The sequence below is a fragment of the Spermophilus citellus genome, assembly GCF_964194105.1.
Source record: "Spermophilus citellus genome assembly, chromosome: 9".
Taxonomy (NCBI): Eukaryota; Metazoa; Chordata; class Mammalia; order Rodentia; family Sciuridae; genus Spermophilus; species Spermophilus citellus.
In genome coordinates, this window is record NC_138191.1 from 65,157,605 (window position 1) to 65,184,441 (window position 26,837).

The following is a 26,837-nucleotide window of genomic DNA, read 5'->3' on the forward strand; positions in this document are numbered from 1 at the left end:
CTCTACTTTATTCAAGTAATGTATTTGTTTATCCTTTTGCCCAAACCCCAATATCTTGATTCAGTTGCTTTATACCAAGTCTTTTTATTAATATTTATTTTTTAGTTTTTGGTGGACATAATATCTTTATTTTATATTTATGTGGTGCTGAGGATCGAACCCAGTGCCTCATGCATACTAGATGAGCACTCTACCACTGAGCCACAACCCTAGCCCCAAGTCTTCTTTTTATATATATATCTTTATTTGTTTATTTACTTATTTATTTTTATGTGGTGCTGAGGATCGACCCCAGTGCCTCACGCATGAGGGGCAAGTGCTCAACCACTGAGCTACAACCCCAGCCCCATATATACCAAATCTTAAAACTAGGTAATTGGAGTCTTCCACTTTCCTTCTTTTTCAGAATTGGTTTTGTTTAAAATTCTTTACTTTCTATTAAAATGTTAGAATCAACTTGTGTTTATCTACAGAAAAACCTTGGTAACATTTTTATTGAAGTTGTTATTAATTCTTAGATGATATTATGGAGAATTGATTGTATATTTAGCATCCTTTTAAATCCATGAACACTATATATTTTTCCACTTATTTAGGCTATTGATTTTTTTAAATCACCATTTTGTAGTTTTCAACATAAAAATCTTTTACAGATTTTGTTAAATTTAAATCCGTTTATGTGTTATTGTGAATGAATTGTGTACACATACACTTGCAAGTTCCAGCTTAATAACATTTGGAAATACAATTAATTTTTTTATATTGATCTTATTACTTGCAACCTTGATAAACTTGTTTTAGGAGTTGTGTAAATTCTTGGGGTTTTCTACATAGAAAATCACATTATCTGCAAATAAGAACAGTTTTATATTTTCCTTTCCAGTGTGTACTTCTTCTATTATTTTTCTTTTTAAAATATTTTTATGTCTTTATTTTATTTATTGATTTTATGTGTGGTGCTGAGAATTGAACCCAGCACCCTGCATGTGCTAGGTGAGCACTCTAATGCTGAGCCAGAACCCAAGCCCTCATTTTTTTTCTTATTGCACTAGATGGGGCTCCCTGTTGAATGGGGTCCCACTGTCAAATAAGAGAGGTAAGAGATGACATCCTTGTCTTATTCTCGATTAGGGGGAAAATATTAAGTCTTTCACCATTAAATATGATGATACCTGTAAGATACTTGAAGATATCCTTCAATCTGACTAAGAAATTTCTCTGTTTGCTAGTCTGCTGAGAGTTTTATCATTAATAAGTGTTTGAATTTATAAAATATTTTTCTATATCATTTGATATAATCATGTGGTCTATCTTCTTTCACCCATTAATGTGGTAATTTAATTGTTATTTGAGTGTTGATCTTACCTTGGGATTAGCTCCTCTTGTTTGTGATGTATTATTCCTCTTATATATAGCTGGATTCACTTACTAATATCTTATTATATTAAAAGATATTAAAATATATTGTTATATCTTTTTTCTTTTTAAAAATTTGTTCTAATTAATTATACATGACAGTAGAATGCACTTTGACACATTATATATAAGTGGAGTATAACTTCTCATTCTTATGGTTGTACACGATGTAGAATCACACTGGTTGTGTAGTCATATATGCACATAGGGTAATAATGTCCAATTCATTTTACGGTTCTTCCTACCCTCATACCTCCTCCCCTCCTTGCACTCCACTTTACCTAAAGTAACTCTCTTCTTCCCTAGCTCCCTCCCCTTATTGTGAATTAGCATCACATATCAGAGAAAATATTTGTCTTTGGCTTTGTGGGATTGGCTTATTTCACTTAGCATGATATTCTCCAGTTCCATCCATTTACCAGGAAATACCATCATTTTATTCTTTAAGTCTGAGTAATAGTCCATTGTATATTATATACCACATTTTCTTTATCCATTCATCTGTTGAACCAACCTAGGTTGGTTCCATAGTTTAGCTACTGTGAGTTGAGCTGCTATAAACATGAGCTGCGTCACTATAGTATGCTGATTTTAAGTCCTTTGAGTATAAACTGAGGATTGGGATAACTGGGTCAAATGGTGGTTCCATTGCACATTTTCTGAGGAATCGCCATACTACTTTCCAGAATGGCTGCCAATTTGCAGTCCCACTGGCAATGTATGAGTATACCTTTTTCCCACATTCTTACCAACATTTATTGTTGCTTGTATTTTTTTTAGTTGTAGGTAACTTAATACCTTTATTTTATTCATTTATTTATGTGGTGCTGAGACTTGAACCCAGTGGCCCCCACTTCTGCATGCAAGGCAAACACTCTACCACTGAACCCTAACCCCAGCCCATATTGTTGCTTGTATTCTTGATAATTGTCATTCTGACTAGAATGAGATGAAATCTTAAGAGTAAATTTTTTATTGATTTTTTTTAAAAAACATAAATGACAGCAGAATGTAGTAGTTTTGATTTGCATTTCTCTAATTGCTAGAGATGTTGAACATTTTTTCATATATTTGTTGATCCATTGTATTTATTTTCTGTAAGGTGTCTGTTCAGTTCCTTAGTCCATTTATTGATGGGGTTATTTGTTTTTTTGGTGTTAAGTTTTGTTTCTTTTTTTAAATTTTTTTTTTAGTTGTCAATGGGCCTTTATTTTATTTATTTATACACGGTGCTGAGAATCGAACCCAGTGCCTCACACCTTTAAGGCAAGTATGTACTCTACCAATGAGCCACAACCCTAGCCCCTGGTGTTAAGTTTTTTGAGTTCTTACATACCTGGAGATGAATTGTCTCTCTGAGATGCGTTGTTTTCCATTTTTGTTTGGTTTTAGTGTAGGGTAATTCCTGTTTCGTAAAATAAATGAGTTGAGAATTGTTCCCTCCTGTTCTGTTTTCTAAAAGAGTTTGTATTAAATACGTGTTATTTCCTGTTTGGTACTATTCCCTGGTGAAAGTATCTGGGCTTGTTTTTTAGGAAGGTTTTTTTTTTTTTTTTTAACTACATATTCAACTTCTGTTTTATAAAATACTATTCAAGTTAATTATTTTTTCTTAGGTGAATTTTGGTAGTTTGTGACTTACCTGGAATTGGGCCTTATCATCTTAAATTGCTGAATTTATGTGCATAGGTTGTTAAATTTCCTTATCCTCTTATTGTCTCTATAAGTTGTAGTGATCTCTCCTCTTTTGTTTCTGATGTAGATCATTTGTATCTGCTCTTCTTAACTCCCCTCTTATGCACTGGCAGTTTTTTCTCTCTGGTTAATCTGGCTCCAGGTTTATAAACTTTATTTGTATTTTCAAAAAATTGTTTTAAAAACAATTTTTATTTGCATTGATTTTTCTTTTAAATTTTATTGATTTCTGATTTTTATTCTTTATTTCTGTTTGCTTTGGGTTTGTTTTACCTTTTTTTTAAGTTTCTTAAAGATAGGAGCTACGTTGTTTACTGAGACCTGATTTTCTAGTAAAAATATTTAATGCTTTAACTTTTTCTATATCATTGTTTAACTGAATCTCATAAAATTTGAAATGTAATTTCCCATTTGTTTAGGTCAAAATATTTTCTAATTTTCCTTAAGACTTAATTTTCAGTGTAAGGATAATGTAAAGTTTGTTGTTTAATTTTTCAAGTAATTGAGGATTTCTCTGGATACTGATTTCCAGAAAAATCAGTATTTTTCTGATACCGATTTCCTGTTTAATTTCATTATGGTGGAAGAAATACTTTTCACGATTTCGATTATTTTAACTTTGTTTTGGTTTGTTTTATGATTCAGGATTGAGTCAAGTACAAACAGAGATTAAAAAGTAGAAAAATCAATGAACTGAAAAAGGAAAAGAAAAATAAGTGAAATTAAAAACTGTTTCTTTTAAAAGATTAATAATAAATATTCCACATGTGTACTTGAAAAGAATGCACATTCTATTGTTGACTGGAGTGTTTCATGAGTGTCAGTTCCTCTTGGTTTATAGTGTAATTTATTTCTTGTGTATTCTTGATTACTTTTAAATATATCTGTCCATCAATTGCTGAGAAAAGAGTTTGAAGACTTGAACATATTGTGTATTTTTAATTCCTTCAGTTTTTATGTATTTTGAGCTATGTTGTTGGTTATTTCCATATTAACAATGGTTATATGATCTTGATAAATCAATCCTTTTATCTTTATGAAATGTCTACTTGTCCTGGTAAATTTCCTTGCTTTTTAGATTAATTTATGTAATATTGATAGAGTTATTTCAATTTTCTTTTGAAAGTGATATATCTTTTTCCATTTTTTCATTTTTAACTTTATCATTGTATTTAAAGTAAGTTTGTTATATAAACTATAGTTAGTGTATACTTTCTTAAGTGCTTAGTCCATTTATATTTAATTTAAATATATGTTCATATGTAGGTCCTTTTAATTTCTTTCCTGTTTATACCTTGTATTTCCTTAATCTATTTCCCTTTTGCTACCTTCTGTTGGTTGAATTGATAATTTTCTGTAACTACATTTTTTTAATTATACATTTAATTTAGTCATTTATCAGAATTGCATTTTAACTTAAAATGTGCATCTACATTTTGTCCTTTTAATTTATCTGTTGGGTTTTTATTATATAGTATTGTACACATATATACTTTAGTTGGTTATACTAGGAATTGTAGTATTTGTTTTTTAATTGCTTTTATTTTTTAAATACATGTCAGTGGAATGCATCACAATTCTTATTACACATATAGAACACAATTTTTCATATTTCTGTTTGTATATAAAGTATGTTCACACCAATTCATGTCTTCATATATGTACTTTGGATAATGATGTCCATCACATTCCACCATCATTGCTAACCCCATGCTTCCTCCATTCCCCTCCCACTACTCTGCCCTATCTAGAGTTCATCTATTCCTCCCATGCTCCCTCTCCCTACCCCACTATGAGTCAGTCACTTTATGTCAGAGAAAACATTTGCCATTTGTTTTGGGGGGGATTGGCTAACCTCATTTAGCATTATCTTCTCCAGCTGCATCAATTTACCTGAAAATGTCTTGATTTTATTCTCTTTTATTGCTGAGTAATATTCCATTGTGTATATATGCCACATTTTTTAATCCATTCATCTACTGAAGGGCATTTAGGTTGGTTCCACAGTTTAGCTATTGTGAATTGTGCTGCTATAAACACTGATGTGGCTGTGTCCCTGTAGTATGCTTTTTAAAGTCCTTTGGGTATAGACTGAGGAGAGGGATAGCTGAGTCAAATGGTGGTTCCATTCCAAGTTTTCCAAGGAATGCTTTCCATGTTGGCTGCACCAATTTGCAGTCCCACCAACAATGTATTAGTGTGCCTTTTCCCCCACATCCCCCACTTATTGTTGTTTGTCTTCATAATAGCTACCATTATAACTAGAGTGAGATGGTATCTTAGAGTAGTTTTGATTTAAGAATTGCAGTATTTTTATGTGAATATGATCCTCTGTATGTATGGATTCCACATCCATGGATTCAGAAAAAAATGACATCTATACTGTAGAACATAAAAAACTTTCTTTATATCATTCTCTAAACAATATAGTATAAGAACAATTTATATAGAATTTGCATTGTATTATATACTATAAGTTATCTACAAATCTTCTTTAAAGTATTTGGAGAGTATGCATAGATTATACACAAATCTATACCATTTTATATAAGGGGTTTGAGCATCTGAGATTTGGGTATCTGAAGGATATCCTTAAACCCTCCCAGATGGATACTGAGAGATAACTGTCTGTAATTTTTCACAGTTCACTGAGAACTAATATTTTAACACTTCAGGTAGAATGTAGAAACCTTTCCACTATGTAAGTCCCCTTAACCATTGAGGATTGTGGTTGATATGTGTTTTTACATTAAAGATCTCACCAGGCCATCTTATTTTTTTTTTTTTTTTTGCTTAAAAGTCATATGTATTATAAAGAAGAGAAGGAAAGTAGTATATGATATTTGTCCAGATACTTTCCATTCTGTTTATTTCCCTTTCATTCCTGTAGTTCCATCTTCTGTCTGGTAATGTTTTTCTTCTGTAAACAGAACTTCCCTTACCATTTCTTTCATAGCAAGTCTGCTGGTCACAATTTTTAAAATTATCCTTCATTTAAGAATACCTTCATGTTGTCCTTAATTCTAAAGAACATTTTCACTGTATATTGAGTTATAAATATACAATTCAGTTGTTTTTTTCCCCCACCAATTTAAAAATGTTGTTCCACTGCCTTCTGGCCTCCATGGTTTCTCAGAAGAAATCCATAGTCAGTTGTGTCATTTTGTATGGTTTGTGTTGCCTTTCTTTGGCTGCTTCCAAGGTTTTTTTTTAGAGAGAGAATTTTTTTAATATTTATTTTTTAGTTTTCAGTAGACACAACATGGGTATTTCATTTTTATGTGATACTAAGGATCGAACCCAGCGCCCTGCGCATGCCAGGCAAGTGCGTTACCGCTTGAGCCACGTCCCCACCACTGCTTCCAAGGTTTGATTCTCTCTGTGTTTGCCTTTAAGCAGTTTGGCTAAGATATCTGTATACTCAGATTTTGCTGAGTTTTTCCTGTTTTGGATTCACTGAATTTCTTGAATATACACATTTGATAATTGCAAATTTTGACAAGGTTTCAGCTATGTTTTTTTTTCAAATATTTTTGTTTGTAGCACTTTCTTTCTCTTCTCTAAAGCTCAGGTGACTCAGGTGCTCTCACAGTTCTGGCTGATCCTATTTTTTCTCCAATCTTTTCCCCTTTAACTGTTTTTACAAACAGTACCCAACTTACGATGGTTCAGCCTAAGATTTTACAACTTTACAGTGGGTTTTAAGTATATTTTCAACTTAAGTTGGATTTTTCAGGAAGTAATTATAAGTTGAGGGGCATCTTTATTGTCCTATGTATCTGTCTCAGGTTCACTGACTTCATTTTCCTATACAATCCTTTAATAAAAATTTTAGTAGAAAAATTCCCTTTCGTTTCTTTTTTGGATCTTCTGTTTCACTGCTGAGACTTCTGTTCAGGTTTCAAGATTGATTGTCCTCACTTCTTGACCATGTTATCATAGCAGCTTTAGAGTCTTCATCTGATAATTGCACCATCTGAGTCACTGCAGTGTTGATGTCTGTTCACTGTCTTTTCCCTTGTGAGTAGTTGAGATTTTCCTGATTCTTTGTGTGACGAGTAGCATTAAATGATATCCAACACATTTTCAGTAATACTTTCTGTGACCTTTTTATCCTGTTTATAGCCTGAATTGAAAATTCATTTTTTTTTTTAAGTTGAACAGAATTTGATCTAGTTAGATTCACTCTCCACCTCCTGTGTGCCTCCCTCTTAGTCTTCTAACTGGGAAACGAAAATGTACCTGCCTACTTTGCTATCCTCCAGAGAGCCAGGGGCATCAATTCTCAGTCATTAAATGAGGGGAGAATAAAGAAAAACAAGAAGAAATTCAAATCCACTCACTCATTGGAGCACAATTCATCTTGTCATAAAGGATTCCCTCGGAAGTTTCTGTTCCACTTCTACTCACATCACCTGCTGCCACAGGACAGGATTGCATCTTAGGGGTTTATGCTTGTTTGGGCACTGGGGCAGGAGAGAAAATAAACCCACCAAAGAAACCAGGGTTATGACCTACTCTTTTAGTCATATCTCCTACTCCATGCCCTTTTTTTGTTCCTTGGACAAGAGAAGATCTCTCTTGGAGATCTTTCTGTCCATACCCTGTTTACACTTTTGGGACTCAAGCTGTTTTTGAGTAGGGGCCAAGTCTAGGCTGGATATGTGATTGGGGTTGGGGTAGGATTGGATTGTGGTTTATTTGCTACTTTCTACCTGCTACCATTTTCTTTTCAGAGTTCTTACACAGCTGATTTATGCATTCTGACCAGGGTTTTTGAGCAAATTCAATATAGACCAAGGGATAGTGAGATTACTGCATCTGAATCAGAAACCATTAAAATGTTCTGGGTATTTAAAATTGTGTTTCATTCATTTACCAAATTAAAAAAATTCCTTATAGTTATAGATGGACAGTGTGCCTTTATTTTATTTTATTTTTTATGTGGTGCTAAGGATTGAACCCAGTGCCTCATACATGCTAGGCAAGTGCTCTGCCACTGAGCTATAGCCCCAGTTCTCATTTACCAAATTTTGATTAATTAATGTTATAGCTTACAGAAGTATAAAATAATTGAATAGGGTTATAACATCCCAGGATTTGAAATTACCTTGTAAGTCATTTAGGCTGTTTACCTTTCACAAAAATCCTTTCACCTCAAATAATAAATAGTTAATGATATTTAAGATTAAGTATTTATATACCAGTGTATTAAACTGCTTGTCTACATTAAGTTATTTATATGCACATAATCATATTGGAACAATATAATTCTTTGATCTCCTTTGAACTGATGCAGAAATAAAATTCTAGAAAGCCTTTCCTCTAAAATTAAGGTCTTTGAACTAGTCACATTGCCATTACTTTGGGTGCCTATAAGGAATGTAGAATCTTGGGTTTCGATCCACACTTCACATTTGAACAAGATCTCCCAGGTGATTTACTTGAAGGTTAATTTTTTTCAAATCACTGGTTATAAATAACTTGATCATCATGGTCATGCAAGTAAATTTAGGCAGTGCGGTCAGACCATCAGGGTACAGAGCTATGGATCCTCAAATTGTGAACCATCAGGGACATGGCTTGTATTTTTTAAACTTTACAGTTTAAAAACAGTTTTGTAGCAAATGAGCACACCTAGATATTAGATTCAAACTTCTCTTTTAGTTTACAATCTTTATCTTTCATAATATTGGTCAATGTACCATGTGTACAGTGGTATTCAGAGCTGTTTCACTTGTGTGCCCGTTTTTATTGGTTCATTCATTGAAGTCAATGTACATTTATTTACAATGCATTCTGTATATCACAAGTCTTTTCTGCCTTTTGTGTCTGTGATGATAGGTAACAGTTAATCTGTTCCAGATGCAGTGCTTGCAGGCTGCCTCCCTTGCAAACAGATTAGACTTTCACTGTGATAATGCCAAACTTTATGATCCAGGCCAAGAGTACAGTGAATTTGTGAAGGCTACAAAGTCAACTGAAGAAGAAAAAGTTGATGGGTAAGAATTAATATATAGATGAATTTCTAGAAATAAAACATTTACTAAGTTCCTATGTGGTATAAAGAGGTATATTTTCTAATATTGATAGAATTAACTTTAAAAATTTCTGAAAAATTTTATTTGTATTATTTTGTGGTTTCTTATTAAGTCTCACTTGAGAGTAAAGCTTTCCATTTTGATACTGACCTCACTCTGTGAGACTTAAAAATCCTTTGGGAACGGCAAATGACAATCATACACATTTTGAATGTCTACAAAATTTAACCTATATTTTCAACTGAGATGATACTACAAAAGTTTAATCATAACATGCATTACTGACTGTTGCTATTTCTATCAATGTTTCAACTGTGAAAATAAAAGTTTTATCCATATCTCCTTAAAAAAGCTGAACCATGTAACAGTTTGTTCATTATATTTAGTTAATTATTCTACATATATTAAATCAACAAATTTTTCTGACTATAGTACAAAGTAGATTTATTGTTAGTGCTGAGCTTTATTTGCTTTTTCTTAGGAATGTAAATAAACCATTAACAAATAATTCCCAGATGTCCAGATGTGGCCCTTCTCACTCTTTAAAGAATGTTGTGTGCCTTCCTGACAGTTGTAATAAAATTGAAGAGGAAAGATTGAGTTTCAATCCAGACTTTGTATTTGAACAAGATCTCCTAGGTGATTCACTTGAAGGTTAATTTTTTTCAAATCACTGATTATAATCACTCTAACAATGGAGATCTAACAGGTGTTTGTCTTTCTTTCTTTCTTTCTTTCTTTCTTTCTTTCTTTCTTTCTTTCTTTCTCTCTCTCTCTCTTTCTTTTTTAAAAAATATTTATTGTTCATTTGTAGTTGGACACAATAGCTTTATTTTATTTATTTTTATGTGGTGCTGAGGATCGAACCCAGTTTCTCATGCGTGCTAGGAGAGTGCTCTAACACTGAGCTACAACCCTATCCCCTAACAGGTGTTTTTCACTCTGAAGAGAATACAGGTTTATGAAAGAGCAAATTGTTCATTGGTCATTAAATGAACTGGAGCTCTAGAACCAGAAAATCAGGCTTTATAATGTAACTCTGTGAGACCTAGTCATGATTGTAACCACCATGCGTGCCTTAAAGTCCATAATTGGTCATTGTTAAACAAATCTGAATTGTCTCATTTTATGTAATGTCAATATTTTACCTTATGAAATCTACCTCTTAGCTAAGTTTTGACTTTAAATATTTTTTCTTAAAGGTGGTTCATTTTTTAAATTTTTTTTTAGTTGTTGATAGATCTTTATTTTATTTATTTATACGTGGTGCTGAGAATTGAACACAGTGCCTCACACATGCCAGGCAAGTGCACTACCACTGAGCCCCAACCCCAGCCCAAAGATGGTTCTTTTTAGTATATATGACAGCAGAATGCATTTTGATTCATTGTACACAATTGCAGCACAACTTTTCATTTCTCTGGTTGTATACTATGTAGTGTTGCACCATATGTGCAGTCATACATGTACCTAGGGTAATGATGTCCATCTCATTCCATCATTTTTTCCTGTCCCCATGCCCCTTCCCCATCACCCTCCCCTTGGCCCAATGAAAGTTCCTCCATTTTTCCCATCTGTCCCCCACCCCTGTCCATCTCCATGGATCAGCATCCACTTATCAGAGAGAATATTTTGCCTTTGGATTCTTGGGATTGGCTTACTTTGCTTAGCATGATATTCTCCATCTCCATCCATTTATACCTGCAAATGCCATAATTTTATTCTCTTTTAATGCTGAGTAATATTCCATTGTGTACGTATACCACAGTTTCTTTATCCATTCATCTGTTGAAGGGCATCTGTGGTGCTGGGGATATAGGTCAGTTGGTAGAGTGGTTGCCTCACATGCATAAGATCTTCTTTCATAAGATCATGGACATTCGGGATGTTTAGTGACTTAGAGTACTGGAGGGAGCAGTGAATCTGGATCCTTGGATTCAGAATCTATAAGTCTAGGTACATAAATATTTAAGTCTAGCAGTAAAATTCAATGAAATTATTAAAATAATCATTTGGGGAATAATTATAACTAACTTATTTTTATAATGAAGTGTCTCAAATATAGATGAGAATATATATATATATATATATATATATATATATATATATATATATACAGATTAAAGAAAGAGAATGAAACAGACCCTCAATAAAAATATTAGGATATTAGAAGCACCCTGGGTACTCCTTCTTGATTACACTGCCTTAGCTCCCACCAGCATAAACCATTATCCTGACTATTTTAAAATCATTCTGTAGATATTTCAAATGTTTTTAATACCTATATGTAGTAGAGTTTTGACCTCTTCTGGATGTTGTTCAAATTCAATCATACTATTTTGTGACTTAATTCATGCATGTTATGTTAATGTGAATAGTTGGCCTTATTTTTACTACTGTATTCTAGTCCATGAACTTGAATATCATGATTGATCTTTTGAATTGTTTTGCAGTAATTTCTATAATAAACAATTCCATTATGCCAATCCTTGAGCCTGTGATTGATTATTGCTATTTTTTTTACAAATGTGCTTTAAGGTACTATGATATAAATAGTCTCAAAATCCTCATAGAGTAAATGTTTTGAACTCCCTCTTAGTAATATCAAAGAGGATAATTCGCCATGGGCTTTATAGCTAGCAGGAGAAGTAGCATTTAAAGCCAGGAGATTCTTGCTTCCACATTCTTCCACCAAAGACTGCTATAGTCCTTTCTGGCTATCTGCCTTCCTCCTAGACTCATGATGGGGATGTTTTAGTGTTTGACCTCATCAAATTCCAAATCCATTTTTAAAGTATTTTACATATTGCACAGTTTTATACATTTGGATTAATGTCTTGTATTTAAAGTTAGAATTTTTGCCATGAAGCACTGAGGTTTGTAGATTGATTAACAGGTGCTACTTTCTCATTTCCCACTACCTCTATTCAAGGGACATTCTGGAGCCTAAATATTTAACTGTTATTATAGGTAGTGCCAGAAATTAAGACCTAATCTAGAGCAACCCTTAACCCATTTGGAATCTTGTAGATGTCATGTGATGAAGGCAAAAATTTGGAATTTCTATCTCATGATAAATGGGTGAGACTGAAAGATGCCTTACTTGAGAAAATACACTTAAGGACATGGAATGAAATGGAATGAAATGAATTAGCGTTCTTGTTTGCCCCTGTGAGAAAAAAAAATATGTCCAAAGACTGGGATTCATACAGAGGCAGATTTTTGTTCAATAATATAAGGGAACTGTTTTATAATTAGAATAGTTCTAAAATGGAACATGTGAATTTGTGATTTTTTAGTCATTGGGAACACATTCAAAGTAAAAACTAGACACCCACCTGTGAGCATATTGAACAGAAAAATCCTTTTGAGAAGAGGGTGTTGCTTAAAATCATTTATTAAAAGTGTTACTAACTGAAGCTAAGATTGTTTAAAGACCTTGAGTTAAAGTGAATTCTTTACTCAGTTGTAGACCTGTTTATAATTTCAGCAGAGTAAATCTCTGCTAGTCAGTCTACTTCCAAACATGCTTTGATATATACATAGTAGTGTCCTGTGACATAGTTTGAACTTGTGATTTCAGCTCTTGGCTAGAGATCCCTGGGTTCTCCCTGTTTCCTATCTCCTGATTTACTAATAACATAATTTAATTTTACTATTGGGTTCAGATAATTTTTGTATATTTTTAGAAGGCCTTAGATTGTATTGTGTACATTTATTAATAATTTAATAAACATTTAATGACAACTTTACTATTTTGCTAGCCACTCTGTCAGATATTAGATATAGAACATGAATATAAGATACTACCTTTTTTATACTTTTATTTTATTTATTTATTTTTATGTGGTGCTGAGGATCAAACCCAGAGCCTTGGACATGCTAGGCAAGTGCTCTACCACTGAGCCACAATTCCAGCCCCTAGATACTACCTATCTTTGTGAAGCTTACAACCTCTAAAACTTTCTATCAGAAGTTGGCAGTAAGTTCTCATAGGAATATATGATCCTAAGTTTTAAATTTATTTGGAAAAGTCAGATAAATTTAGTTAAAGTCCTTTTGTTCCCAGCATCATAATTCCCTGTTATCTAGAGTATAAGAATGGAAGCAAATTTTTGGATTGAAGCTAATAAAATAGTGTGACTTGCATAATTCCAAAAATATTGTCATTTCCCATTTCTGTTCTAAAATAAATAGCCAGGCAATGGTATCAACAATTTTCTTTTAGGAGACTTTCATCAAAAACTTCCACAAACTCCATTCAGTGGAACCATGCCTTCTGCAGATGATTTAGATGAAAGAGAGCCACCTTCCCCTTTAGAAGCTGGTATTATATTGTATTCACCTGAATGAAAACCCATTAAACTGGTTGAAGTAGTAGCATCTCATAAGATCTGAAAGATAGTATAATTTTAAAGAATCATTACTTTGCTGTGTAATAAACAAAAGCATCACACAGTAACTTAAATATATCCCAGTAAATATGTTCAAATATTAGTTGATAATGTACTAATCAGTTATCTGAAATACAAATAGAATAAGTGACAGGGTTAGGAATAACAGCTTAGTGGTAGAGTACTTGCTTAGCATGCACAAGGTCATAGGTTCAATTCCCAGCACCACACACACACACACACACACACACACACACACACACACAGCAACAAAATTAGTAGATCTGAGATGTACTGGCATGGTATTAAAATAGCAGGCTAGGTCTGGTCTTCTTTATAAACCCAGGACAATGACTTACTGTTAAAAGGAAGCATGCCTGAGAAAGTCTGAGAAATCTCCTTTGAAAGAAAGAGTATAAGAAACCAAGCAGGAAGAGCAGATTCAGTGTACTTCTTGAGAATAAGGAATGTTTTGGGTGTCGAAGGATATAAAAGTAAAGTCAGTTACCTTAGTAACTCAAATTAGACTCTCATAAATTAATTTTGTACATTTGATACCTGTAATACCAATATAATATTAAAATATAATAAGCTAGATTGCCTGTAATTTTATAATGAATAAAGAGGAGCTTTATCCTTAATGTAAATAATTCTAACATACTCGCCTCATGTAATTGTATTTCTTTGAAACATTTATAGCATTTATATGCCACCTATGAACATACTTAGCAACTGTGTAAAGGGCATGTTAATATTATTAAGTATAAATATGCTGATTCTTTTTTTCCTGGTACTGGTGACTGAACCCAGAATACTCTATCAAATGAGCTGCCATCCTCAGCCTTTTTCATTTTTCATTTCAAGACAGTGTCTCACTGAGTTGCTGAGGTGGGCGTCAAAATTGTGATTCTCCTGCCTTAGCCCCCTGAGTTGCTAGGATCACAGGCATACACCATTGTGCCTGGCTTAAATGTGCTGATTCTAAAAACATTATGCCATAGTATCTTAAAAATTTTATTGGTTTGATGGTGATTTTTACTTATGAATAAAATGTTGAGTAAAATTTTGTGTTTTATAAAAGAGATCTATAAAGGAGATTTTTTTCATGTTAAAAACTCAAAATAATAGCTTTTTATAATATATGAATAATCTCAAAGTCTAAAAATTATTCCAAGTACAATATCATGTAGTACATATTTTTTTTGTCATTTTACCCTTCTTATATTTCTGTTATAAGAACCCAGTTCCCTTGGAGCATTTAAGAAACCATTGATGTCAAAGGCAGCTGTTACTCACAAGTTCCAAAAATTGAAATCCCCCTCAAAATGCAGATATTGTGAAGGCATTGTAGTGTTCCAAGGTGTTAAATGTAAGGAGGTAAGATCTTTTTGGAATCACATTGGCCCCCTTATTTTTTTGCTATATACTTTTTTGTTATGGTTTTATTTATTAGGAGATGTGTATGTATTCACACACATGTATTAAATATATATAAATTTGTTGTTTATACTCCTGGGAATTAAACTCAGGGTCTTGTGCATGCCAGGCAAGCACTCTACCCCTGAGCAATATCCCCACCCCTTTTTAAATTGTGTTTTGAAATGGGGGTCTTTCTATGTTGAGCTGGCCTTCAACTTGTGATCTTCCTGTTTCAACCCCTCAACTAGCTGGAATCATAGGCATATGCCATCACACCTGGCTCTGCCAGTACATTTTTAATAAAGTCCCACAATTTATCTTCTATAGTTTTTTACTTTGTTTTGCTGTTAAATGTATTTCATAAACCACAAGTAATACTTTTAAACTCATTTTTGTTATTAGTCTGGCTGTAGTTTGCTTAGTTTTGAATAGTTTTAGGGTGAGTTAATCAGTTTTAAAATATCATTTTCTTGTAGTGTCTCCTTGTTTGTCATCATAAATATATGGAAAACTTAGTTATCTTTTGTAGTCACCGGAAATTTCTGGGGAAAACACACTTATTTGGAGCAGAATTCACACAAGTTACAAAAAAAGGAGCCAGATGGCATTCCTTTTATACTCAAAATATGTGCTTCAGAGATTGAAAAGAGAGCCTTGTGTTTACATGTATGTTGTTAAAACATAATGCCTGTGCGATTTGTTTTAATGAAAAAGAGACTTTAAGAAAATCAATACTCTCAGTTTTTAATAACTGAATTTATTCACATTTATTTGGGAAATGTTAATTTATTTGACTTTAACTTGTTTTTTTCCTAAAATACTAATACAAATTGAAGGAGATACATCAAATATGTTTAGATGTCTAAATTTAGCCCTTTGTACTTAAATAGAATTTGGCATCATTTTTTTTTTTTGTTTCTATTCAAGGGAATTTATCGTGTCAGTGGAAACAAAGCAAAAACTGCAAAACTGTGTCAAGCTTTGGAGAATGGAATGCATTTGGTAGACATGTCAGAATTAAATTCACATGACATCTGTGAAGCCTTAAAATTATACCTTCGATGGGTAAAGTTTTTATTGTAAACTACATCAAATAAAAAGAGCAAAAATATATTTTATATTTATATATTTTCATTGGCACAGATTATGTCGATGTCTTTCTATTTTTTTGATTAGAGCATTATTTTTATATATAGTAGCTAGGTTTATCCTGACAATTTCATACATGCATAGATCTGACTCACTCTACTTTGGTCCTCTTTTTTCCTCCCTTTATCTCCCCACTCCACTCCACTGATCCTCCCATGTTGATGTTTTTCTCATTATTAATGTACAGATCATAAAATGTATATAAAATATACATACAATTTAAAGAACAATAATAATAAAACCAAATTCCACTTAAGAAAATAAAATATTACTATTCCTTGTACAAGACTTCCATGTACCTCTTCCATGTTGCAGCCTCCCAACTCCATCTTGGAGGTCCCTCCTAACCATGTTAAAGGGATAAACATACAGGAATAAATAACACTCATTAAGTTTTTGTTATCTTTAAGTTTTATAACACTGACTAAAAGCATAAATGTGTCTGTATAAGTAAAGGCCAGTGTTCACACTATTAGGAATATTCAATAAGTAGGACAGTATCTAAATCATAGTCTAGCTTTGCCTTCAGTGATGTTTCAAAATAGCTATTTTGAGAGGTTAGTAGGCAAGGCCATGAAGTTCATAATATTTGGGGCATCAGGCATAACTCTTCCTATAAGGTGGATACTAGAAGTCTAGGAGGAATATGGTCAGGGAGTGGGCTGTCCTATATTGTCATTTTCTATGTTCACTGTTATACCTGCAGTTTGCAGGAATAGGTAAACATACTCTCACACACACACACACACACACACACACACACACCTGTGGAGTGAAGTGACGTTGCTGGCTTTAGGCAGCGGCTTACAGAGGGGTTACAGGAACTTAATTGGCATTTTGTCATGAGCCAAGTACAAAATGATTTGGGTCAGATCCAGCTGGAATCTATCCCTGGGTGAAAATGAAGAGATAATGATAGAGTCATGCTGATAAGTCCTTGATCTGTCCTTCTCTGTGGTTCTTTTGCTCCCTTGCAGATCCTTTTTAATTTGGTTATTAGCTGTCATCCTGAGATCATTCTCCTCTCCTCTCTTTTGTGATGGAACACCTCTCCTGTTTTCCTTGTTTGGGTGGTATTCTGTTTTGGTTATGTTTGTCCTTTAAGTAGGATTAAATATTTGAAACCTGTTCATCCGTAAATGTTTTCCTACTGTCTTGACAGAAATGGACTAGCGTAGATAGTGTGGGACTTTTTAGTATTGTAGGCTGGAAATTCTTTTTCCTCTGAATTTTGAAGGCAAGGTTCTTTGTTGTTGTTGTTGTTCTGTTCACACCGTGAATCCGTCTTATTTCATTCCTAACTCTGTGCCTATTGTTTTGTCCCTGTATAGCTAATAGAATCTCTCCCATGCCACATTATTCTAAGATTTTACAGTGATGAATAATGATGTGGATATATTTCCATCCACTATTCTGGACACTCCATGAGCTCTGATAGTTGTCAGTGCTTTAGTTCTTTGAACGTTTCTTGATTTTTATTGCTTATTTTCCCCTCTTTCTTTGTGCTCTCTAGTTGAAGCTCTTATTTGCATACTCAATAACCCATGCTGGTTCTCTAGTTCCCTTACCTTTCCTCTATTCTTCTTCTTTCTTTCTTCAATAACTTTCTAAGACATTTCCTCAGTTTTATCTTCTTGACTAATATAAATTACTTCATTCCTGAGATCATATTTTAATTTTCAAGAATTATGATTTTCTATTCCTTTGATAACATTTTTTAAAATGACTATATCATGCTATTTTCCTGTGGATAGTCATAGATTTTTTTTTGTAAGGGTTCTTTTCTCTATTTAGCCTCTAAACCCTCTGTATAAATACAATGTGACCCTCATATATAACATTAAATTTTCTATAGCCATGTAAAATTTTAAAAATAGGTAAAGTTAATTTTAATATATTATTTAACATTTTGAATATTATTTTAAAATTATGAGATACTTATTTATTGATTTATATTTGAGCTCTTAGTATTTGAAATCTAGTATCTATTTTTTCATTTAGAGCACATCTTAATTTTGATCAGTTGTACTTCCAGTACTTTTTCACCATATATGACTAGTGGTCAGCATATTGACAGCATAGTTTTAGAACTTCAATTTGTTTTTTTTTTATACCCATTTTGATTTTTGTCTTTAATGTTGTCTAGTTATGTTAGATTTTGGACTTGAAATCTCTTTGGAAGCTCTTGAACACATCAAGGCTTTTTAAAAACTTGGAACTTTATTATAAAGTGATCTAGATGGACCGTTTGATATATGCCTGATCACATGTCTCTAGTTCCCTGCTCTTGGACTGGTTTGATCTCTCCTGGAAAAGGGTTTTCCTTGCCTAGAGATATGGTACCAATACTGTGGGAGCCAGGGTGGGAACGATGATTGCAGGATCTGTGCATTCAGTGGGCATACAGCCAACAAATCCCCATTTTCAGACAGTCACCTCTCTGATACTTAGGTTTGGCATTGCCCCCATTCAGAGAGCCTCTGTATCATGTTGCCCAGAGAAAACATTTCCAGATTTTTAGGAAGGAGATTGCTCGAGAACATGGAGTAGAGACAGGATTCTATAGAGAGCTAAGCTGTCTCAGCTGGCCCACCTGCACCCTACCCCAAGGTCAGAGGACCTGGTACTTATTGTCCAAGTCCCTTTAGGATTCTGAAAATCATGTTGAATGATAAGGGGTCAGCTTTCTTGGAACTGTTGCATCAGGACTTTTTAATCTGCTCTTCTATTTGTGAATTGTTGCTTTTGTTTTCTCTATTTTCCTAGTCCTCATTGGCCTACTGTATTTTAGTGGGGTTGCAGGAGAGAAAGAATTTAAGTATTAATTGCTGGATCTACAATGTTATTTCAGGAAAGTATTGACAACTCTTTAATTACATTTTACAGATACCTCAACTGAGAAATGGAGGTTGATACCTTTGAATGACTATAAGTCTCATAATGTGTCATCCTTTATTTCTTTTATTAGCCTGTAAGGGAGAGGAGATGAATTGGGTCCAATATGATAAACTTGCATTCTGTTTTAGGAATTTTGTATGTCCAAGACTTTTATGTGGGAAACTGCTCAATTCTTGCAATAGTGTTAGAGAGTAGCCTTCATTATTACCTAAAGCTCCAAGAGGTTAAGTGACTTGCTTCAAACCCCAGAGTGGTGAGGATACAAACTGATCACAGGGCAACACCCTAACCTTCTACAGATAATATAGGACATCAAGTAGCCATAGGTACACTGAAATGATAAAAAAATCATTTGAGTAACTCTCACTAATTGTTGATTTTTAACAAAAAAAGAGAAATTTTTAATGTAATGTAATGTAATTTTTAATGTAATTTTATTTCTTTAGCTCCCAGAACCATTGATTTTATTCCGATGGTACAAGGAATTTATGGACCTTGCACAAGAGATCCAACATATTAATGAAGAGCAAGATACCAAAAATGATAACCCTAAGGACAAAACATACCCAAATATGTGTGTAGAAATAAACCAAATTCTTCTAAAAAGCAAGGTCCTTCTAAGACAATTGCCAACATCAAATTTTAACAGTCTTCATTACCTTATCATACATCTTAAACGGTATGAATTTTTATACTGTCTTAACCATTTTAAATTGTACAATGCAATAGTATTAAGTACATTTATACTGTTGTGGTATTGTTTTCAAAATGATTGTTTCATTTTTTATGATGTTTTTATTCTGTGTTGGGAAAGGGAGACATTGAATATATGTTGATGCAGCCAACACTGTTCCCTCAGATGCCCCCTGTATGCCAGGCTCTGGCTGGGCAAACCAGCATGGAAACACAGGGTTTCTGTTTGTGGGCTCATCATCTTGGGGGACATATCTGTATATAACCACAGTACAGCATCATCCTTTTTCTAGTAGCTGTGCACAGCATGAAGGCATGCAGAGGAAGTTTGGGATTAGGGGTAAAACAGAGGAGGCAAGCCCTTGAGTCACATTTTAAGAACTGAGTGGGATTTGGTAGAGAATATGCGGAAGAGCATACTAGGCAGAGGGTAACAGACATGGAGACACAAGAAAACATTTTACATTTGGAAAATATAATTTCATTAGGCTATAATATAGCAAAAAGTAGCAGGAACTGAGCTACCTACAGGCCTGATAAGAAAATCTATGTACCTGGCAGATGAGTTGACCATATTATTTCTGTACCCACTAAAGACTTGGAATCAGGAATTTCACATGCTCAGATTTGCCTGATAGATCTTTCTGATAGCAATATGAAAAATGCGTTGGAGGGGAGGCCTTCTGTAATTCAGATCTTCTTTTTAAAAAATTTATTTTAAATTTTTTTATTAATTCTAATCAGTTATACATGACAGTAGAAAGCTTTTTGATCCATTATACACAAATGGAGCACAACTTTTCATTTCTCTGGTTGTACATGATATAGAATTGCACCAAATATGCAGTCATACATGCATCTAGGGTAGTGATGTTCGTCTCATTCCACCATCTTTCCTACCCTCATGCCCTCTTCCCTTACCTCCTTCCCCTTGACCCAGTCAAAAATTTTCCTTTCTTCCTACAACATCATCTCCATTATGGATCAGCATCCACTTATCAGAGAGAACATTTGACCTTTGGTGTTTTGGGATTGGCTTACTTTACTTAGCATGATATTCTCCAACTTCATCCACTTACCTGCAAATGCCATAATTTAATTCTCTTTTAATGCTGAGTAACATTCCATTGTGTATATATACACCACATTTTATTTATCCATTCATATATTGAAGGGCATTGAATTATTCCATGAAATAGAAAAGGAGGGAACCCTTCCAAATTCATTTTATGAAGCTAGTATCATTCTGATACAAAAACCAGGCAAAGATACATCAAGAAAACAAAATTTCAGTCCAATATCTCTGATGAACATAGATGCAAAAAATTTTCAATAAAATTCTGGCAATCCCATACAAAAACATTTAAAAAATAGCGCACCATGATCAAGTGGGGTTCATTCCAGGGATGCAAGATTGATTCAACATACAGAAATCAATAAATTAATTAATCACACTAATAGACTTAAAGAAAAGAATCATACGATTATATCAATTGATGAAGAGAAAGCATTTGACAAAATATAGCACCCTTTTATGTTCAAAACACTAGAAAAACTAGGGATAGTAGGAATATACCTCAACATTGTAAAATCTATCTATGCTAAAACCAAGGCTAACATTATTCTAAATGGAGAAAAATTGGAAGCATTTCCTCTAGAAATTGGAACAAGACATGGATGCCCTCTTTTACCACTTCTATTCAACATAGTCCTTGAGACTCTAGCCAGAGAAATTAGACAGATGAAAGAAATTAAAGGCATATGAATAGGGAAAGAAGAACTCAAGCTATCATCATTTGCTGACGACATGGTATTCTATCCTTAGGGGATCCAAAAAACTCCACTAGAAAACTAGAATTAATAAATCAATTTGGCAAAGTAGCAGGATATAAAATCAATACCCATAAATCCAATGCATTCCTATACATCAGTGATGAATCCTCTGAAAGAGAAATTAGTAAAACCACCCCATTCATGATAGCATCAGATCTCCTTGAATAGTCATAGAACTAAAAAGCAGCCAGTGCTTGAAGTAAAACTAGAACATTGATAGTGGCAGTAGAACAGAGAGATGTTCAGGAGAGAGAATCCTCTAGGCTAGAAAACTAGCTGAAAGGGGCTGGGAGTGTGACTAGTGGTAGAACACTTGCCTAGCACACGTGAGACACTAGGTTTAATACTCAGCACTGCATAAAAAAATAAATAAAATAAAGATAACTAACTAAAAATATTTTTTTTAAAAAAGAAAACTAACTGTGGGCTGTGAGAGAAATTGACAGTGATGTTTCAGTTTCCAGAAACTGGGAGTATATACAAAGATGGAACAATTTTTTAAGGGGTATTTTTTTTCCTTCTGCTGGTAAGAGTTCAGTAGTTCCTTCTATTTACATGAATTTTATCCTAATAGTACTCTGAAACTCAGTTTGGTGTGTGTATTATGATCAAACAAATGATTCTTTCCCTAGACCCACCAAACTTGACCCTTGACAAATGTTTTGTAGACTTCTATAGCCCATGTTTACTTGACCCTTCTCAATTCATAGTAAACTACCATTAAGGACCTCTAATGGGCAAATCTCATATACTTTATGTGTTCTTCTTTTCAGGGTAGTAGACCATTCAGAAGAAAACTTGATGAATTCAAAAAACTTGGGGGGTGGTATTTGGACCATGTCTCATGAGGCCAAGACCTGCAACCGCTCCTGTTACTATCTCCTCCTCCCTTGCTGCATATGCCAATCAGGCCCTGTTGGTAGAGTTCCTCATTACCAACTCACAGATGATCTTCGATGAGTTCCTAGAGTCACAAAATGTTACATGTAGTATAGGTGTTATTGCACCTCTGGTGGATAAAAGCTGTCTTTCCAAACCCGTGATATCACCAGAACATTCCACAAAGTCACAATATTTTTCTTCAGAGGAAGTGAGTTTTGATTATTATAGAATTACATCAGAACTTTGTGATGTTTATGTTAATAACTTAGCAGTCTTTGAACTGTTTATTTTGAGGTGTGTTTTGCTTTTTCAATTTAAATTTTTTTTGCATTAATAGGATATCCACACTGCAGATAGTGAAAGTGAAAATTTTGAATCAGCTACATCATTTGAGGAACCAGAATGGAAGCAAAATGCATTGGAAATATGTGATGCATATCTCATTGGTGAGTGGTCATGTACTATATATGTTTACATATTTTCAAACTTTGCAAATAAGTCTCGATTAAAAACAAGGTGAATGAAGTTGAGGGAAGTTCAAACTTCAAGGTTTTATTAGTTAACTTTGCTAACCATTGAGAAAGTTTAATGAATGTCATTTAAATTAATATCATTTTTTGTTTCTTTCTTGTAAGGAGATATCTTGGAATTCATAAATTTTTTTGTTCTCCTTCTGAGATTTGTTTTTATTTTTACTTCTTGTCATCAATTAAAGTCAAGGAAGAAATAAAGTGGACTCCTGAAACTCAAAAAAATAGACTCCTAAAATTTTTTGATGTCCCTTTACCTGTGGCCGAACTTTAGCACATTAAGCACACATGTCTTCCATTTTCTTGGCCGAAGTCCTTTTGTTCATTGTTTTTTTGTTAATTTTATTTCAGTGAATGGTTTCTGTTAAGGTGATCAAAAAGCTTCCATTTGTTACTGCTTTACTGGAGCTAAATTCCAATTTTTTTCAAAATATAGACATACATGTTAAATTTGATGTCTAAAATTAATTAAATATCAATGAATGTAGCCTGACAAAGTCTGAAAACAAAGGGAGTCAATTATCTGTCTGCTAAGAAAAGCACTGGACTCACTGATTCCATTTACCTGATTTGATCTTATTAGCACTTCTGTGCTATGAACCTTGGCCTCATTTAAGCCATAGTGAACAGTCTGAGGAAGGTAAATAATGCCAAGGGTCATGTCCCTAAATTATTGTTGATTCAGGATTTGAACCTCATCCTGTCTCATTCCTAGATGGAACCTTATTTCACTGTCCAAGGAAATTGGAATCCCAAGTAGGTATAGTAATAACAATAAATAGTGTTTAAATATTGTCAAGTTTTCCTTACATACCAGGCAATTCTAAGCCTGTTCCTTAGTAGATCATTAAGACCACATGCCAACATATCTCCACATAGGAGTCAGTCTTGACAGAGGAAGGCAGGAAGGGCTAGTGCAATGGACTTGCCCAGGGCAGAACTGGAGCAGGAGCTGAGCCAGCACCCAGGCAGCTGGCTGCAGAGTCTGCACTCTTCATGGTGCTAGAAGTTCTGCAGGACTGTAAATATGTTCTGGTGGTTACCATCCAACCACAATGGCTCAGCTCCCTTCTATCAATTGGAGAAGGGCCCAGGAGAGCAAATCACAGGAGCAGTGCCTGGGAACCAGGGAAGAGAGGCCAGCAGCCTCAGGTGAAGAAGGAGGTCAGATGAGATGATGACCTGCAAGTGATGCTGGTGTGCACCTGTCTACAAACCACTGCCCAAGGATGTGGGAGAAGGACCAGGTGGCAGGGATGAGGACCATGGGCTATGAACAGGGCCATTGGAAAGCCGTCAGACCACTAGCAAGGCACACAGTTTGTCTGATGTTTCTCAGCAGGGAGAGGAGGATCATGGCCAGAGGGCTGCACCTTTCTAGCAGCAGGAGCTTCTGGGGTACATGCAGCAAAGACAGAGTGTGAAGAGCTAGGGTTCTAGGTGAGAAAACAGGGACCTTGGGACCAGATGAGAGGAGAAAGAGAAGGAAGTAAATCTGGAGTCACCAGAACCAGTAGCAGAATGGCAATTTTGACAGCTCTTCAACCTTCCTTTGACCAGAGGATGTTGCCATGTATTAATGGATCAGCTGGGAGAGCATCCAAGTCCTCTCTGGTGTGTTGCCCTCAGTATGGACAGAATGTAGCTGGAAAGCAGATGAAATGAGGAGGCAAAGTTCTTGGGATTCAGGACATGGCTTTGATTGGTCTATAGAATAGTGTTACTGTTCTGCAGTTACCAGTGTCTCCCTGTTGAAATCAGCACAGTCTTAACCCAGAAAATATTCATTCATAGGTAATATATTAAAACAAGTTACTTCAGGAAGAGTTAATTTTTTTGTTATTGTTTTATTTAACCAACACATGATGTGCTTTGTGGTTATTTATTGTATTGATTTAGATAATTTTTAAAAAAGTAATACTTTAATTCAAAATATACCTTTAATGCTGTGTGAATTTGTAATTCCTCTGCATCGATGACTGAGAATATCATGTTGGGAAAAATATATAAGACTGTGTTGTTTTGAGAGAGTGACCATTTATAACTAACCACACTTTGTTACTAACCAAGCTCCATGAAGTTAAAAAATGTATATTTCTTTTTCAGATAACAAAGAACTTGAATCATTATCCCGAAAGATGGATGATATGTGTAAAACCACTGAACCACTTAGTTTGAAATCTGATGTGGCAACGAATGACATACAGAGGCATACACCAACCACCAAGATTGGACATGCAATTTTGTCTGTAGATAGGTTCCATCTTGCAAGCTCTCCTAATGAGAGAAACAGTAGAAATGTGGGAAATGTAAATTCAGACAAGTTTTGCAAGAATCTTGCTTTTGAAGGACTTAATAGCAAAGATACCCCTCCTACTGTTTGTTCCAAATTTTATGGCTTTGATCAGCAGTTTCCACAAAAATCTCAGGGACAACTGTGAACGTCTAGAGCGTTCAGGTCCCTGGGTAAGGGTCGCGAAATAACCGGGACACAGGGGATGCAGAGCCAAGGCAGCAATTGCAACTGCATGTTGAGGTTTATTTGTAAGTTCCTTTTATATTTTTCTTCTAACAAAGCAAGCAATTCTTCAGTAACACTTTACCCGCATTGCCCAAAAATCATGCCTCAGCGGGTACACAGAGCTAAATTCAGATTGTTCCTGTTCATTTGATAAGTACCCTCCCAAAGTTCTTTGTAGACATTATCTAATCCCCGAATGTACTGTTCCCAGGTCCAGTATGCAGGAAGCTTCTTCCTCTTGGCCAAACCTTGCAGAACTTGTGACTTGCGATAAGGGGAAGAGAACTTTTCCTCCTCCTAGCTGAGGTTTGCCTCAGCTGACCTAAATCACAGCCACAGCTCTTGCAAAAAGTCAGGCCTGAGGGAGCTAAACTCTGCAGACTCAAACCCCAACAACAACAATGTGAACAAAAGAACTTACCTGGCACGAGTGCAGTGATTGTGCCTAGTGCACTCCAGGAAAAAAGGACAGTGAGCATCAGAGTTAGTGGTGACCATTCCATTGGTGCCACACAGCCCAACATGCCAGCCAGATCAGCAAGAGAAGCATCAGAAAGACGTCCTCTCATTCTTACCATCTTGCTTCTGCAAGAGCAGCAAGAACACTGCAGCCCCATCACTGGACAACATTTTACAAACCATGTACCCCGACCAGCAAAGTCAGGAGGACTGAGGAGAGACCAGCTTCACCTTCAGCAGCAGTGCCTCCTAGCACAGCTCTTACTCCCCTGAGTCATGTGGAGAAAGATGTTCCAGAGGCAGACAGCACATCAGCTTATGCTTTGCAGCCAGCTCCTGAGCCTAAAGAGCACTCTGAAGAGCACAGCCGGCCTGACATGAATCCAATGTGCCAGGGACTCAGGCTAAAACAAATGGAAGAGTTACAAGACCTTGAAGTTGAAATGCCACAGTTTGTGTAGGTTGTCAAAATTCAGTTTTTCTTTTTCTTGTCTCGTTTTTACGTATTGTGTTTATTTTTTGAAAGAACGTTTTGACAGAACCCCTTTTGTATAGGATTGCCAAAGTATGTATTTTGCCTTTTGGCCTTGTATCATGTTTGCTAGTCATATAGAATGGTAGTGTTTTAGTCATATAGAATGATAGTGCCTCACTGGTATTATCTTTAAATTCTGTGTTTTTGAAGTTTTGCATAAAATAAGTATTGTGATTTTAAAATTTCAAATGATTTTCCCTATAAAATGATCCACTTAAATGCATCCCTTATATATGATATTGTTCTCAAAAAATAGGTGTGGTAGGGGATAACCAGCTTTATTATGGAGTGAAACTAAGTGCTTATTTATAAAATGTTTCTGAATGCAAGTGCCTGAAAAATCTTTATAGGGTTTGAATATATTTTTTCCCA

General features: G+C 34.6%; 1 protein-coding gene across 1 annotated transcript in view; it reads left to right on the forward strand.

Annotated features, from left to right (window-relative positions):
• The window catches only part of LOC308655524 (rho GTPase-activating protein 29-like), a gene marked incomplete at both ends in the record, with an annotated part of 46,549 nt that extends 20,158 nt beyond the window's left edge, over positions 1 to 26,391 (forward strand). Inside the window, 16 exon segments of the mRNA XM_081305604.1 lie at positions 8,956 to 9,113; positions 9,634 to 9,769; positions 10,984 to 11,054; positions 11,056 to 11,108; positions 13,381 to 13,479; positions 14,784 to 14,923; positions 15,442 to 15,552; positions 15,554 to 15,631; positions 15,893 to 16,030; positions 19,459 to 19,691; positions 22,312 to 22,357; positions 22,359 to 22,628; positions 22,758 to 22,866; positions 25,057 to 25,387; positions 25,852 to 26,030; positions 26,033 to 26,391. Of these exon segments, the coding sequence (XP_081161730.1) occupies positions 8,956 to 9,113; positions 9,634 to 9,769; positions 10,984 to 11,054; positions 11,056 to 11,108; positions 13,381 to 13,479; positions 14,784 to 14,923; positions 15,442 to 15,552; positions 15,554 to 15,631; positions 15,893 to 16,030; positions 19,459 to 19,691; positions 22,312 to 22,357; positions 22,359 to 22,628; positions 22,758 to 22,866; positions 25,057 to 25,387; positions 25,852 to 26,030; positions 26,033 to 26,391 (2,511 nt within the window).
• Positions 26,392 to 26,837: the final 446 nt, after the last annotated feature.